Source organism: Pseudorca crassidens, chromosome 10, assembly GCF_039906515.1.
Source record: "Pseudorca crassidens isolate mPseCra1 chromosome 10, mPseCra1.hap1, whole genome shotgun sequence".
NCBI classification, from domain to species: domain Eukaryota; kingdom Metazoa; phylum Chordata; class Mammalia; order Artiodactyla; family Delphinidae; genus Pseudorca; species Pseudorca crassidens.
In genome coordinates this window covers 149,817-167,246 of record NC_090305.1, presented here as the reverse complement: position 1 = coordinate 167,246, position 17,430 = coordinate 149,817, and the positions used below count along the sequence as shown (strand labels likewise).

General features: G+C 47.0%; 1 protein-coding gene across 13 annotated transcripts in view; it reads right to left on the bottom strand.

The window, feature by feature from the left end:
- Positions 1–17,430, bottom strand: part of DUSP22 (dual specificity phosphatase 22) — a 71,984-nt gene that overhangs the window by 52,104 nt on the left and 2,450 nt on the right. For 10 of the 13 annotated variants that reach the window (XR_010946542.1, XR_010946544.1, XR_010946545.1 and 7 more), the window contains exons 2-3: positions 7,087–7,120; positions 2,940–3,022 (exon numbers count right to left, since the gene is read on the bottom strand). Coding sequence is in view for 6 of the 13 variants with exons in the window: in XM_067751825.1 (XP_067607926.1) it covers positions 2,940–3,022; positions 7,087–7,120 (117 nt within the window). In the remaining 7 variants the exon portion in view is untranslated. Of the gene's footprint in view, positions 1–2,939; positions 3,023–6,633; positions 6,718–7,086; positions 7,121–17,430 lie in introns of all 13 variants that reach the window. The other 3 variants (XR_010946548.1, XR_010946546.1, XR_010946547.1) reach the window with 1 other exon arrangement.

The following is a 17,430-nucleotide window of genomic DNA, read 5'->3' as shown; positions in this document are numbered from 1 at the left end:
AAGGAGGACCCTTGTTCTCTGAGCGGTTCCTGCCCTGAGCCTGATGGTAATTATTAGTAACATGTATAAAAGAGTTACCGTGTGTATTTTGTTTTTTCACTGAGGGCTTCACCATGGCAGACACTGGCATCACTTTATCTCTAGCACCCGTCCCAGGGCCCTGCCTGCGGCAGGAGCTCAAGAGTAAACCATCTGCTCCCTGCCTTCAAATGGAAGAATTGTCTGGACAGGGGACTCGACGGTGTGAGGAAGGCATTCACAGAAAATAAAACAAAACAAAAATACTGCTAATTAAAAGTAAAGAAGAGCAAAACTCTGTGCTGGTGATGGTTTGGGGAAATAGGTATTTTGATATACTGCCAGTGGGGGTACTAATGGTACAACCTTTCCAAAGCTGATGTGCCAATATCTACTAGTACTGCTAGCAAAGTCAGAAGCATCAGTCATGCTAGAAGAGGACCAAGGCAGTGAAACATTCTGGGAAAATCTCTGGCCTGGGAGAGAAGATAGTAATTGGAGCCCTGGACCGCTTTCCCTCCACTGACCACCTTGCCACAGCGTTCAGAGGATAAGCAAACCTGATCTCATCCACCAGAGAAGCACCTACGGTGCCGTGCAGGGCAGCAAGGCTCACAGAACCCCTGCATGGATGTGACAGGACTGAAACCTTTCTATTTTGGATAGTAACTACCTCCCCACTTCCAGCCCAGCCCAGCCCAGCCCAGCCCAGGGCTGCCCAGAGAAGGTTAGGGCCTGTTCTATAAACATGCATGGCTTTGAAGATCTCAGAAAGGGCACGAGGTGCCAGCTCCCTTCTCTCCTATCTCTTATCCCTCCACCCTTTATCAGGGCCCTGAAACCACCTGCCCTCTCACCTCATTCCTGCCCTACTTCCATCCAAGGATCAGGGCCAGCAAAACATGGAGCTGCTGAAACATAAAATCTATCCATTAATTCCCTACCGACTGCAAACAAGTAACTTCCCTGACTCATCTCAGGCTGGGTGAAATTATGGCTTCTGGACCTGAGTTTGAAACTTAAGAGAGACAACTGCCTTCATGCATCAGGCAGAGGGCTACACAAAGGTCCGGAGCTTCTGGGGCCCTGGAGAGCGTCCTCGACCCCAACCACTCAAGGCAAGCACGCCCGATCAGATAACTTTTGACGCCTCAGTTTTCCCCACCTGTGCAATCAGAGAATTTATCGTTTTAATTTTTAAACTAAGAATATATTCATGAATTACTTGTGAAGTTAAAAATGAATAAAGTAAGAGGGGCAACGTTAAAGTATGTCATGCTATAAAACGAAGGTCTAACCCTTAATAAAATGAAATCACAGGAAAGTACTCACTATCAAGAGAGGTAATAAAAGCACCCAAAGGCTGAAACAGGATGTCGCCAAATAAGAGCAGTCCCGTGGGGAAAAGGCAGTAGATCTGGTACCTGGAGGCTCGGACCTGTTTCCCTCCACTGACCACATCACCCCAGGGTTCAGAGGATAAGCAAACCTGATCTCGTCCATCAGAGAAGCACCTCCAGTGTCGGGCAGGGCAGCAAGGCTCACAGAACTCCCGCAAGGAGGACGTTCTGTGAGCCTGAAGATCTGGTATCTGACGGAAGGCACAGTGTGGACGGATTCTGGGGCCGTGTTCCTACCTGACAACGTGTTGTGCCGACCAGGGCACAAGGGTGCGAGGCAGCCTAGAGGGCGAGGGTGGGGAGGACATCTATGCAATTTATTAAAATAAAGGAAACCTCAAGCCTCATCTTGTGATTTAAGAGGAAGTAAACCATGACCAGTTTACGTTTAACTTATCATCTAGGCCATAGCTTGGCTATATGTTTAATATAAACTACTGTTGATATATGAAAAATGGAGTAGCTATTTTCTAGGGAAATGTTAGTCTCCAGAAAAATGATGTTTTGTTGCTGTTGTTTCCAATAAAATCACGCTGCAGCACAAGTTATAGCACCTTAACAAAACCCATGAGCTAAAACAACAAAGGGAAGTGCAAGCTCAAAAATCTGGAGAAAGGAACAGAGGTTTGTTCACATCCCACCGTCCTCTGTACGGTGATGTCAGTAGAATCACTTATTACTCTATATCCTCATTTATTTGAAACTGACTGAAATCTGGCAGCTGTAATGGACAAGTAAAATAGATAAATTTGAAATAAAAATATATTACCTACTCTCGCATAATATGAATTTAAGTGTAAACTGATTGAACTAGGATTATTTCTTTCAGAACAAGCCACACCTCCCTCTCCAATACCCAACCCTAAAATAGAAAAACACATCACAACCACACTCGCATTATTTTCTACAAAGAGGTAGTTTGGGCTCTGTCAAGGCTAATAAACAGAAATATATTTTGCTCCCAGCCAACAGCTCAAACCGTCCATTAGGGTAAAATTGAAGATGCTTTTGGAATTAGTGTGAAGGCAGACACACCCTGTTTACTCTAAAACCTAAAACACAACAACAGCTTCTGCACTGACAGTCTGCGCAGAGAAGCCCCGGAAAATCTCCAGGGACAATTTACCCTCCATTGCCTTTATTTCCTAGCAAATAATTGAGCGAAAAAATCAGGAAATGAGCAGCCCGAATTCTTCTGGATTCTAAAACGGGAGATAATTTTGAAAGGAACTAAAACAGGTTTTAAATGTCCTTAAGGTCCAAAGGGAAACGCAGCATCAGCTTGTCCTCTGGCATTCAGCCAAGAGAGCCAAGTAGCTAGCAGCGTAACAGAAGGACGATCAGGAAGAGAAGGCGTCCTCCCGCCACGCCACGGACCAGGCACAGACGTGGCCTGAGTGCAAGATTAACACGGCCGGTGACACAGGGGCACAGCAGTGCTGCAGAGAACATGGCTGCTTCGTCAGTGCCCCCTGGACCCAGGAGCACAGTGCAGACAGGCGTGCACCTCAGTTCTCTCACCTCCAGTGCTGGCCTGGCGCTGTCGTGCACAGACAGAATGTGTGTCACCTGGTTCTTGCTCAACTGCTCTGCATCTCTGGCATCTGTCACAGAAGAAAGAGGAGGACATTTTAATGTTTTCTGCAAGTGAAGTACTCCTTAAGTTTAGCCGGCAAAAGAACACAAAATGACTTGCATGTTTCTCTCTTAAAAATTCATAACTGACTAGACCAGAATAATCTAGACTTAGGCAATCTAGGATTATTGCTTTTAGGTATTCTGCAGATAACTAAGTTTATTTCTGATTGGCACATCTTCTGTTAAAAAGTAGTCATATAAAACTTGAAATATATTTAGATTAATAAACTTTATAATCATGAGTGTTACTGTTTAGAGGGAGTCACTTTGTAGTTGACACTTGTTAAGCTGTAGACCCTTAGGTTAGTATTTTACGTGAAACATGTAATAGGAAAGATGTTTCAAATATTTTTTAACTACCTCTTAATGATTAGTAATCTAAGTTAAAATTAAATACAAAAAAGCAACTTACTATATAAGATATAGGAATCTGCCAGACTTATCAACCCTAATGTCAAACACCAGGGAATGGCTCCAGATGCAGATAAGACTGTGGTTTATAACATCTACATTCACTTTATGGCAAAACTAAAAATGGAACATTTTCTGGAAATTCCAAACAAAATAGTCCATAAGTTATAAGTTGGCTATTAAATTATCTGCATATGACACTAAGGAGACACCAAAATTACATTCCCTTCCAGTGATCATACGTGTAGAAGAAAGTTGGGATAAATCCCCTCAAGTTGGAACCTCTGCTAATCTACAAAACAGGGCCCAGCAAGAGCCAAGCAGGTCCGCTTCCCCTCTGCCCCTGTTCTGGCCTGGGGCAAGCCTCTGAAAATGGTAGAGGGTAAAATGGACTGAAGATCAAATGTTTAATTATGATGTTTCTGGAGAATATTAATGACATGGGAAAATGCTCAGGATACGGTATTAGCGGGGGAGAGGGGGAGCAGGTACCAAACTACAAATACAATATAAACTCAATTTGTTAAAACACATAAAGACAAACACACACAGTGGGGGAAAACTGCTCTAAGAAATTAGCCCAAACGGTGATAATCTTGAAGAGGTGGAATTACAAGTGTTTTAATTTTTTTTTCTTTATAGTTTTTTTGTGTGTATTCAACACAGGTGGTTGTAGAAGTTTAACATGCCTATGAATTACCTGGGTTTCTTTTAGAAAGGCAGACTCCTGGGCTCCAACTTAGTTCAAGGTCTATGGCAGGGCTGGGAATCTGCATTTCTAATAAGCCTTGGTGATTAAGCAGAAACTAAGAAACACCATTCTAAACATTTTGCAATCAGCATGTAACATTTTTAGAGTCAAGAGAATGATCTTTAAAAGTAATTTTAAAACGTCGGTTTTACTTTAAAACTCTCTTAACTGCCGCAGCAACCCCAAGCGCCTCCACGTCCATCACAGAGGACCCGGCCCGGCAGACCCTCCGCCAGCTACGCCAAGCCGGGGCTTCAGTGAGTTTTGAATTCGGCGGGAACTCAAATTATTTAGGGTCCCACAGGCAGGCAGACCCCACGTGTTCACCGAGGTGTGGTTTTCCAGTCCCCACCAGTACGTGCATTTTAGACAGGCGGTGAAACAAGGTCAAGCTGGAGCTGCTGGCGCCCAGACAAGGCGGGGCAGCGAGGCGTTCGGAGCAGCTGGGCGGGGTCTCCCCGCAAGGCACTCCAGGCCAGGCTCTTCCAGATTCTGACTCCACCCAGGACTTGAATTTTAAAGACTGTTTAAATATACGTGTTTTCCTTTTTTAAAAAACAGTGTTACGGAGATAATTCACATACCATAAAATTCACCCTTTTAAAGCGTACAATGCAATGGGTTTTAGTATATTCAGAATTGTTTAACCATCACCACAATCTAACTTTAGAGTATTTTCATCACCCCATAAATATGCTTTTGTAACACAGGTTAAGATAAACAACAACAAAAAAGGTGGTGTGGGGATAAAATTGTTTTCGAATACAACCACCCTTGATACCACAGATGAGAAAACTGACTGTTGGGCCCCAGAGAAAACAGAAGTGACTCCTGGGGACGCTCGTGCCCCTTCTGCTCTGCGCTCCTTTCTACTCTCTTGCAGCGCCATCCGTCCGCATGCATACGCCACCTTCGGATTACTCTTTCCCATAAGCACAGGCTCTGTCCACCCATTTACGTGCATGAGTGCTCAGCCAACGCTATTGGAATGATGACATTCTTCAGGACTACATGTTATTGGTGGATGGCTGTCTAGAGCCATGGGCACCGTGGTAACGGTGTGAATGCAGCTGGAAGGTCGGCCGTGGGGTCATCAGCTAGCCCACATGCACGTGCACAAGCTCTCCCCGAGCACGAAATCTTTGGAGAACTTAGTCCTTTGCTGCTCAAACCGAGGTCTGGCAAGCAGCAGCCTGGCACCATCTGTGAGCGTGATGGAAACTGTTGGCAGGAGTATTGAATTTGGTTGGTATTTATTACAATTTCTGATTTGTAAAAATATTCACCCAGCAATTCTACTTCCAAGAATTTATCTTAAATTCTGTTGTTTTCAAAAACAAAGACATTACCCTCTCCCCATGAAAGCGTTAATAATAATTCACTAAATAACCATAAAGATGTTCATGCATTCTAGCACCACTCCCCTACCTGCCACAAAGCACTGCTGCTTTTTCAGAACTACAGAGCTTACTAATTTAGGAACTCCAGGACTATTTTTAACATGTTCTAGCAGCAATTAGCAGCTGTCAGCTCACTGTGCTGAATTCTCTTTGAGGCCGGTTAGCTGCCCTCGGAGCCCAGGGGGAAAAAGAAATGAACATCATGCAGAGAAGTCATTGAGACTGTTTTAACAATCGATGTGAACCTGAGCTCACAGATTTAAGCAACCAGAAAACAGACAGGAGTGTGTTCTTGTTTGTCTGGGGAGCGAGGCGTGGTGAGGAGGGCCCTCGCCACCAAAACAGGAGGCTTGTTTCTGCACACGTCCTGGGCCAAGTCCATGGATGACGCACAGTCCATCTCCAGCGTGAGGGAGACCGGGCTCCCCATCACACACACTCAAACGCCTCACAAGGTGGGGACCAGCCCCTCCCCTCCGCACGCACTTTGCTCCGTGGGTTGCTACTCACCTTTGCATCTACAGAGCATTTTGAGACAAACGAGCTAAAAATAAAAGGTCAGTAGCAGACAGCATATCAACAAACATTCAACAAGCTGCAGAGACGTGTGTGAGCAGAAAAGTCAACACAGGATAAGAATAATCTGCTAGAGATGAAACTGCCACTTGTTTTCCCCAGGTAATTTAAAAAATGGGTTTCTGAAAATTTATTAATAACTAGAAAATAAGAGTGATAAAGATGACAAACAAGTTACATGGCTGCTAAATGTGCCTTTTAGCCATCCTCTTTTGATAACAGAGCTCCAGCAAGCGTGCAGAGTTAAAAAAGTCAGAGGTCAAGGTGGAATCTGCAGGGCTCCACGCCACTCTGCCAGCCATTGGCCAAGGTGTCGGGGTACAAGGACCAGAGCACAGTGGTGGTCACGTCCAGAGCAGACTCTGGATGATCTGACGTCTACACCTGGACTCCATCATGCGTGAGAGCCTAAAGGTAATCTTTAAAACAGTGAACTCACCACTAGCAGGGGCGTCCAAGTGTCCGTCCACAGGTGATGGACAAACACAGTGTGGTCCATCCACACACTGGAACGTTGTTCAGCCTAAACAGGAAGGAAATTCTGACGCAGGCTACAGAAGTGAATCAACCGTGTTATGCCCAGTGAAATAAGTCAGTCACAAAAGGACTAATACGGCATGACTCCACTCACACGAGGTCCCCAGAGCCATCAGATTCATAGACAGAAAGGAGGGGTGTGGTTTCCAGGGGCTGGGGTGGGGGATGGGGAGTTAGTGTCCAATGGAGACAGATTCAGTTGGGAAAATGGGAGTTCTGTGGACGGATGGTGGTGACGGCTGCACGACGGTGTGAATGGACTTAATGCCACTGACCTGCACGCTTCAAAAGAGGTTAAAATGGCCTATTTAACAGTTTACATATTTTACCACAATAATAAAAAAGGAGAACTCACCTTTGAAGCTGCCGATATACAGGCCAGGCAGGATCTAGGGGGAGACACAGACCAGACGCGAGTGTTACAGGCCCGCGGCTGACGGCATCTGGCACGAGGCGGGGCCCTCCAGGAGGTGGGAGCGCAGCCCAGGCCTGTGCCCACCACACCCACCTCCCAGCACCTTCCCAGGTGGACAGCATGGACGACAAGCACCCTTGTCTCCAGGGCTCGCCAGTGCTCGCCGGCTTTCTGAGTCCAGCCCCACACCAAGCGCTGCCAGCATCCCCTCCACCCGTCCTGCCTGCCCGCCCCCCGCTTCCCCCTCTCCCACTCGTCTCTCAGCTCCAGCAAACCCACCCTCTGCAGTCTGAGACTTCGCACATGCTGTTCCGCAGCCAGGCAGCAGCTCTACTCCCGCTCTCCCTATCCTTCAGGCCCCAGCTCCGACCCATGCCCTGGGGAGGCCTGTCCTGAGCCCTGCTTCAGCGCCCACCGTCTTCCCCTTGCAGTGATGCTGTCATGGACGTTACTAGGTGGAGGCCTGTCCCCTCTGCTGGGCTGCACACCCAGCCCCCGGCCCAGGGCTTGGCCCGTGATTACCATTCAATAAAGAGGTGCTAAATGAATGAAAGAACTGTCTAAACGGCGCGTTAATAAGAACACACACTTGCTGCAAAACGTCTACTTCTAAGGCAGTGGCTCTCAAGCCCGCCTATCCACCAGAGCCAGCGGCATCTATTAAAGCTTCAGGTTTCTGGGAAGCCCCCAGCCCCAGGCTCCACACAGAATGATTCAGTAGACCTGAGACGGAAACGGGTGACTGTAGTTCTCACCTTAAAGCACCCCCACTTTGCAAAACACGGAGCCAATTCCTGTCCTGCCAATACTCTGTATGGAACCTCTGAAATCCAAACATGGACACTGCTTTGGAAGCTACACCACGCATATGATTTCCAAGTGCATACAGCACACTGGCCTTGGGGACACTTCAGTGCAACCCCTGGTGCCCCGGCGACACCCTCATCAGCACCACTGCCACACACACCTCTCAGCCCCATCTGCTTCACACTCTCTGTTGTTTTTTTCCACTTCCACTAAGAAAGCTGAAAGCAGCAGGTAGTAACGTCCTTCACGTGCTTGGATTCCTTCAAGCATCTTCCTGACAACCAGCTGCCTGCGAAAAAGTCACTGTGGGGATCTACTGGGACACAGCAGTACTGGGTCCAGGGTCAGCGTCTGTCATGGGGGACCAAAGAACTAATCGACCAAAATAGGACACTTGTGAGAGTGAAAAGAGGTACTATTAATAATCTAGGACAAAAGGCAAAATCCAGAAGTGACATCGTCGTCATGGAGACATGTGGTCACTCTGGCTGACTCAATACCCGGGGAGGCAAAACTGGCTTGGAGAGTGCCCCAGGGGACTGAGAGAGTCACGGCACTGAGGCGGGCAGGGTTAGCCCTGGAACCAGGAAATGGAAAACTGCCAAGGAACTAAAACACTTGACAGGTCTTTCTTGAAACATAATCAGTCTTTGGGATTCTCCTGGGAGGAAGGGTGGAGTAAACAGTTCACCATTCCTGTTTTAAAACAACGTAAGAACAATGCAAGTTCACCTGGGAGACGCCTCGAACTGATGCTCTCTGGCAGCTCTTGCCTGCACAGAGCTTTTTCACGTGTCATCTGCGCTTCTCTAGGGTCTCTCCTATCTTCATTAGATACTCAAGGGCAAAATCATCACCCAGCTCCTTTGACTGATGGGGACACAGACTTCCTCCCTGACCGAACTTCGAGTCTTCTCCACCTGGCTGGTCCTTGGCCAGATTTAGCCAAGAACCCTGCAGAGCCAGGTGTCAAGCGCCCACCCGCTCTTGGTATCAGTCAAGCCCCTCTTCCTCCACCCTTGGCTCTGATCAAGCTCCATCAGTGATTTCCACCCACTCCCTCACCTGCCCCGGTTGCAGTGGGAGTGGAGCTCCATCTCCCACTTGTAATGGTCTTGAATAGAATCATCCTTGCCATTTCCAATGTGTCAAAATTATTTTTCTTTCCTAACACTGACCACAGCAGTCTCCCAATTCATACAGCTGACAGTTACAATGGACCAGAACACAATCACGGAGCACGTTTGCTTCCCCAAAGTTGCAGAATGCATCAGAGTGGCTGAATGGTTTCCTGAGTTCCTGTCACACACGGGTACCCTCTGGGCACTCGGGATACAGTGTGACCGAGAGACATGGCCCTGCTGGTGTCCCAATTCCCTTGCTGAGTTGCTTGCCTAGGGAGGGAAGAGGCGCCTTGACCACTCTGGGGTCCCCGAGGACCTTCAGGAGGCGATGACACTCAGGGGCCCTGATGTCCAAAAGAAGCGGGCTGGGAGAGAGGCAGGACAGGCAGGGGGCGGTGGAGACAGCCAGCCCTGAGAAGGAAGGCCCGTCCCTCCTGGGAGCAAGCGTGAAGGAGGCGAGATGGAAGGGGCAGAGGAGGGGCAGCCGCTGCCAGTGTTCAGGCTCTAGGTTAAGTGCCACTGAGATGCTAGGTGTGTGTGGCTGTTAGAGAGAAGTATTTTTATCTACTGTATCTGGGAAAGATCATGATAAATATAAAGGAATGCTTTCCTTATTGTGCTCACCTCTGGCAGGGGACACTGGGGGCTGGGAGGTCTGGAAAGACCACTTCTAGATTTCCGTTGGCACTTTCACGTATCGTGCACATGCATTACTTCAATTTAGTTTTTCCAGAAAGTCAAGTGGGGTTATTTGGGGAAAAGATTATGGCCCATTTTTGCTTTTCTTCTTTGTACTTCTACTACCTTCTCTACTAAACATAAGTGAATATATTTCATATTATTTTCAAATAAAATAAAACAGGGGCATGAGGTTAGCTCAACTCTGGGCTCTACTGCTCTCGAACTGATTGTATGTTCCTTGAATCCATCCTTTGGAACTCACCTCCAGGGCGTCTTCCAGACCCTGCACCCCATTATCCTCCCACCCCCACTATTGATCCCGCCTGTCCCCTCACGGTGTCACCTTCTCCCCGTCACCCAGAATGAAAAACGTGGAGCCCCCTCCCAGCTACCCCTCCCCTTGGTAGCTCTCAGTGAGTTACCAAGTCCCATCACAGCCCTTGTCCCTTGGTTGTGAGGCCAAGGGTCCCAGTGCAGAACCTCACAGGCTACAGCAGTAGCCACTGAACTTCTCTGTCTCATCAAATTAATTTCTGAAAGCCATATTCTCATTGGGTCATTTTCTAGGTCAAAATGTTTGTTGGCAAACCCTTTCCCAAGAAAATGAAGGCCAAAACTGAAAATGAGCTGAGAATTTCAACGTGGCTTCCTACCTCTAAAGGATTCCCCACTTCTCTTCAATCTGCAGTCAGGCCAGATAACCCCTATTTTCCCAATATCCCCTCCTGGTTCCACCTTGGAACATCACCTGCTCTGCTCCCAATACTCTCTCTAAACAGGGAAGAGATGCTCACTCTTTGGGGTCCCTCATCCCATGGGTATGTTTGAAAATTATAAACCCTGTAATTGACAGTTATTTTATTGGTTTCCTAGCCTCTGAAGCCCTTTCCTGTGTTTGGAGAATCCCCATCCCCACTCTGGAGTCTTAGTGGGAAGCAGAGCCCAGCTCTTCCTACATAAGATCCCCACTCCCATTTGCCTTCCTGCTACAGCAGGGACATGGGACATAAGTGCAACACATCTCCACGGCTCCTCCAGACGAAGCCAGAGACAACTCAGAGCATCCTCTCTTGCAGTAGGGCAGGTGGAACACGCAGGACCCACTGGCAGCAGCAGTAGCATCTTGGGGCAGCCGCAGAAATGCTCTCACCAGACCAGTTCTAGGATCTGCTCCTGGCAGGTAGCCTAAATCTGGTTCTCCAGACTTCCCAGCCTTCTGACCTATTCTACCTAAAGGAGTCACATTTGGATTCTGTTGCTTACAACCAGGGACCCTGATGTTGGCCGTTCAACCCAGAAAAACGCACAAATGCAAATGAACTGCACAGACCTTCAAGCAAGTCACAGACTAGCAAAGCCCCACCCACCTACAAGGGCAGCCCCGCTGGCACTCCAGGAGCCAACAGGAGACGCCTCCCTCCTCTGGACACCACGCCTGCCTCAGTCAGCACTAGCTTCCACTCCTCCACAGATCCCCAGTTAGTCTGCGCCTCTGGGCCCTGGTGCAGTGCCTTTGCTCAGCTCCTGCCTGACCTACTGCAACAGCTCTTAGAGTCCTCCCTACCTCTGGACTGGTCCCTCCAAAGGATTCCTCAAGCCTCCTTCAACACACTAAAATCTCCTTAGGGCTCCAAGTAGCTATCAGAATTCGACACCTCAGCAAGAAAGACCTTCAAGGATGGAGGTTTCTCTGTCTTTAGCCTCCGCCCCATGCCTGGCCAAGGTGATGATGCAGAGATGCAGGCCAGGATCCCCAGTTCCAACATCTGGGTTTTATGGGAAACAGCCCAATTTTCAAATACTGTCAACTGTATTTTTTTAAAACCTTAAATACTGTGATAAATAAAACATCTGTAGGCTAAGCATGGCCCATAGACATCTAGTTTATGACCTCTAACTGCTGCCTGCATCGTATTTGTGAATATGTTTTCTCTAAACTTGAGTGGTTCTCCATTGACTGGTAGATACTTAAGTAAATGTTTCTTCAACAAACGAATGAACAAGTAGACAACGTGAGTCAGGTGGGAGGGGGCCAAGCAAGGAAGAGAAAGATGGAAAACCATGATGAGTGAGGCCTGAGAGATCAAGCTTTACCCCTTTCTGCTCTGGGAAGTTTTCTGTTCAGGGCCAGTGGCTCTGGGGCTGGTGTTAAAGGAGAGCGGCTGCCAGAAGAGACCCCGGGGCAGAGCGCTGGCAAGGACAGAGGTCTGAACTTAGCAAAATCAAGGAGGCAACTTACCAAAAATCATGTAAGATGCACACTTTACATGCACTTAAATATTTTAATTATAAGGAGAGGACAGAGTTGCGCCAGTAAACTTTTAACTCCATTTTCCAGACTAGGAGAATAAGCTACAGATTCAGGGGCTGGAAATAGAAAGCAAATTGCTCAATCCCAGTTTCTGTAGTTCCTTCCATATAAAATTACAAAACAAGATCCAGGAAGGCTGGAGAACTGGCCATTGCCAGGCAGAGAAATTACATTTTTGTTTTCAAGGAGAAAAAAAAGCCCGTAAATATTTAAATTTCTATACCAGTCAGCCTCAGTTCAAACTTAAAACTCAAAAAATCTGACTGGTTGACTCCCCTGGTATTACTGTTGCTGGTAAAGCCCTAAGTGCAGAGAAAGAGAAAATGAAATGAAATATTTTCCCAGCAGGCTCATGGCTCCTCTTGGCCCATGGGGGAGGCCAGGGAAGGGCAGAGTGTGCATCTGGGACAAAGCGGCTGACCAGTGAATTCATGGAAAGTCTGAACCCAAGCCAGAAGCAAGAACACAGGGGGAGTGAAGTTATCACCACACAGTGAGAAGTAAGGATAGATCAAGGAAAACGTCTGTAAATGCAACGTGGGAATGTTCTACGGCTCTAAAAGAAAAGTAGAGAATTGGTCCCAACCATCCTTGGGCCTTGGAAACCACTGTTCTTTCCCTGTGCTGAGGATGTTCATGCCCCATCATCCACCTGGGTGGCTGCTTGTCACTCAGGTCTCACATGAGGTAACAGCTCCCAGGGAGATCTTCCCTGACCATCAAACTCCCTGGCACCCTCTGTCACATTACCCTGTTTTATTTTCTTTATCACGTTGATCAGTACCTAAATTTTTTTCATTTGTTTCCTTACTTTTTTGATTGACCTTAAAGCAGGGGTTGTGTCTGTCTTGTTCCCTGCTGTGTCCCAAAAGCCAGGCCCAGAGATGGGCACATGAAGCGATAATCACTGAATAAAAGGTGATGAAACACACCACAACGGGAAACACTCTCTGACATTCTGCTGGTCAAAAATGATCCTTGTTTTCTACTAGAACACTGTCTGGGAGAGATAACGAAGGTTATCCCGCAGAAACCCGGCCTGCCCATGGCTGACGGCTCCTCTTGGTCAGCCTCCTTCACAGCCACACTGTCCTAACACTGACCACAGACACATGGACAAAATCAAATCCTTCGCCACAAAAAAGCACTTGGGCACAAAACAACATTGCTTCTAAGACAGGAAATATTTTAAGTTTATTTTTTAAACATTTTTCTTAGTACTTCAGGATGCCATGGAATCCGAGGGCACCCCCCAAACAGATGTAAGATCAAATGCCTGATCAGGTAGCAGTACACGGCCACAGGGCGGGGCATCTTAATTCTTCCTAGGTTAGAAAGGACTCTGTGGGCTTCAAAGCCAGGGGCGACGGGGAAGACTTTGGTGGATTCCCTGAAGGTCTAAATGTCACAGACTTTCTTAATGCCATTTGGCCATGAACTTAACAGTTTGCATTTATGAAAGGAAGAATCTGAGAATACTCTTGCGTGCACTTAGAACAGTGCCTTAAGCATCTATTTCTTTAAAATGAAATAAAACTGTAATGTTGAGAAGAAAAAACATACAAGGGGTGGTGTGCAGAAGACAGAAACCACCAGCATGGAACCCTGCATCCGCCAGGCCCACAGCCACGCCGCCTGCGGCGTGCTCCCTCCTGCAGGACTCCTCTGTAGGCTGCCTGCGACCGGTTTGGGTGGCAGGGTCTCGTCTTTCACGCTATTTCCCACTACAGGATCTAGCATGGTGCCTTGACAATAGCAGGAATTCCATAACCTAATTTGATGAACTGGTGAATGGACAGACGAATGAGCTATGAAGGTAGCCACATCGGCTGCTCCGTTGTGGAAACAGCAGCATCTAACAGCACGAGGACGTCTGACCTTCCAGCCCCTTCCCAAACTAAAACCATGCTTCCCAACCTTTTCAGCCTTATTCCACCTTCTGATAACGATTCAGTTCCATATCACACAGGGCTCGGGAGATTGTGAATGGAGAACCCCAGGCCAGTGGCTCTCAACTGTAGTTTTACCCTCCAGAGGACATCTGGCAGTGCCCAGAGAAATTTCTGGTTGTCACCACGAGGGGAGAGTGCTACTGGCATCTAGCGGGTGGAGGCTGGTATGTTGTTCACCACAACGCCATGAAGCCCCCACTGGGGTCCACATCAAAGAACGATCCAGCCCCAAGTGTCAACAGTGCAGAGGTTGAGGAACGGGCTATGCCTAGGGGGACATATTCTCCTTGCTCTTTGCCCTTGGACTATACTCCTTTCTCAACTGTACTCCCTTGTCTTCCTAAGAAGAGAAGTCATCCTAAAACAGGGGTCAACCATATCTAAAGCAGATGTCTTCGCTGTCACCGTTGATGGGAAAAATCCAAGAACACTAATAGCAGTGCATATTTGTACTTCACAGTTTGCAAAAATGTCTTCTAATACATTCTCATTTGCTTCTCCCAAGAATCTGGGTAGTAACTGGGGGAAGTAACATTATACTCATTTTAGAGCCAAATAAGGAGACTAGTTAAGCAAACCACCATCCCTATGGATCAAGGGCAATAAAGACATTGATGCTCAGAAACAGAGTGGCTTGTTCAAGAACACACCCATGCAGGAGCAGAGTGGGAGACACCACAGATCAGGCTTTCTGACAGCTCTGCCCCCTCCTTCACAACAGTGGTCTTCTCAAAGAAAAGTGATGCAACAAGCTAAGTGTTTGCCTCCCGCTGCCATGAGCAAGTTGCCCATGGAATACTGGGCAGCATCTGTTTCCACCAGGTAGGATGCTTTCAGGGGAAACAGGGCAGTGAGGAACGAAAAGGCCGCCAGACTGGGCAGCTGTGTGCTGGATGACCTGAACCAACGCTGGGTCCTCACAACCTGCCCTAGAATGGTAATGCTTCAGCCCACTTTTAGATCATCAGTTCAGGTTGCTCAAGATAAAAACATGCACATTTCTCTAATAGAATGCTTGGCCAGAGAGATTCGATTGTTTTTAATGGGCTATTATAGTACTTAAGACTAATAAGATGAGAATGAGGACTTTTCTTTATAGGACCTCCCCCAAAAGATTTGGGGGTCAGACCTTTGAGAAAACTTCGACTCAACTAGGAATTTTCAAAGGCTCCACAGAAACACATTTGCTTGCAGCAGCCTGTTTAGTTTGACCTAATCCTACTAGAGACACTTGCTAGACTGGCCTTCAGCAGCAAGGCGGGGCAACCTGCATGACGCCAAGAGCTAGGCCACCTGGCTTTGAGTCCAGGCTCTGCCACCCACCCAGTGGGTGACTCTGGCCAGGTCATCTGTAAAGCAGGGATGAAAATGGCAGCACCTGCTTCGTGGAGTTGTGGTGGGGATTCAATGAGTTACTCCATGTGGTGAAGTCTCAAAACAGGCCTTGGCACACCGTAAGTTCATCAGTGACTATAATTTTGGTCACTTTAGAGGATCTATTTGGAAACTGCACAAAAAACAATGAAAAAATAGTTGTAGTTGCCTGACTTAACCCTCTCCTCCTTATATCAATATCAAACATGAAGGGAGAGAGGAGAAGGCTTTTCCTATTTTGCAACTAATTTGGGACTCCGGGGAGCTTTTCTCAGTGTCTTCGGAAGTCACTTGGAATGAACTGGTATTCTAGTTCAAGGAAAGACTTCCACTATCGTCAACATCAGTGGGAACTGGGTTCAAAACCCAGTTCGGCCACTTCCTAGCATTAGGACCTTAGACATGCTACTTTCTGAGTCTCCATTTCCTAATCAGCACAGAGAGTAAGATAAGACAGACTGACTCCTAGGGCTATAGTGAGGCTTAGATTTTATAAACTGCAGGCACATTGTATGAGGCTCAAAAAAAAAAAAAAAAAAGATTACAACTGCTGTATTCTCTGTTTCCTCACCATCTTTTATTTTTTTTTTTTTGTGGTACGCGGGCCTCTCACTGCTGTGGCCTCTCCCGTTGTGGAGCACAGGCTCCGGACGCGCAGGCTCAGCGGCCATGGCCCACAGGCCCAGCCCCTCCGCGGCATGTGGGATCTTCCCGGACCGGGGCACGAACCCACGTCCCCTGCATCGGCAGGCGGACTCTCAGCCCCTGCGCCACCAGGGAAGCCCTCCTCATCATCTTTAATTGGCCAGAACACAGATGTTTCTTCCCCTAACACTCTCCAAGTAGCACGCTGTGTACACCTAACTGAGATGGGCACGATATTCTGCCACACAGGAGACTGGGGGCGTATTGATGAGGAGATCCTCCACGAGGACAAAGAATAGAAATAAAAACTGCTGTATTCAAAAACTGCTGCATTGTTTAGTTCATAAGTTTCCTTTTGCCAAGGATGACCGACTTTTGTGAGACTGGAAATAAATCTTGTCCCAGGCACCTCAGGGCACACACACACGGCAAATAAAGTTTTCAGTTCCAAAGGCACTGCGTTTTTATCTATAAATGTTCTTAGAAAAGCATTTCTACGGCTAGCACCTTATACTAATTCCACTAGGTCTGCAAATCAACCATTCTTTTTTAAAATTTTTAACAGAAAAAATGAAGCCTAGTTCCAAGTCACACACTAACACATGAGCAAATTCTAATTAAGGCTTTTAATTTCTCGCTTCCAGCAATCTACTTTGCCACTAAATAACCCTGCAACCTAGAGCAATTCTTCAGATCTCAGCTTAAACATCTGTTCTCCAGCATGATCCTTGGCCTGGACTGAATGCTGCTTCTAGGTTGTGCTCATCACATCTAGTTACCCGACTCTCAGGAAATTGCCTGTCATCCTCTGGAGCCCTCACTCCTCCCCACCTTGTGTTTGTTTTCTCTCTCTTTCTCACACACACACACACACACACACACTCACACACTCACACAACCCGTGTTGTGTAATACAGTAGCCATTAGCCACAGTGGCTTTGAGTACTTAAAATGTGGCTAATCCCAAATGAGATGTGATTTAAGTATCAAATACACACCAGACTTTGAAGACTTAGCCCAAAAAACTATATACAAACCATTCTAAGAGTAACTTTATCATGGTTAAATGTTGAAACAACAATATTCTCAACATATTTCAGTTAAATATATTATTAAAATTAGTTTCTTTTTACTTTTTTAATGTGGCTACTAGAAAAATTTAAGTTACATATATAGCTCACATTATATTTCTATCGGTCAACTGCTGGTCTATACTGAAGGTTCTGTGAAAGACCTCTGTCTGTGTTTTTTACCATTGCACCTCTCCTAGCCCCCTCAACCAGTACAGCACCTGGCTAATGGTAAGTACACAATAACAATTCGTTGATTTAATGGTGTCTCTAAATCTGTCTGTATGTATGTTTCCCCGTCTCTACATTGGAGATAGTGG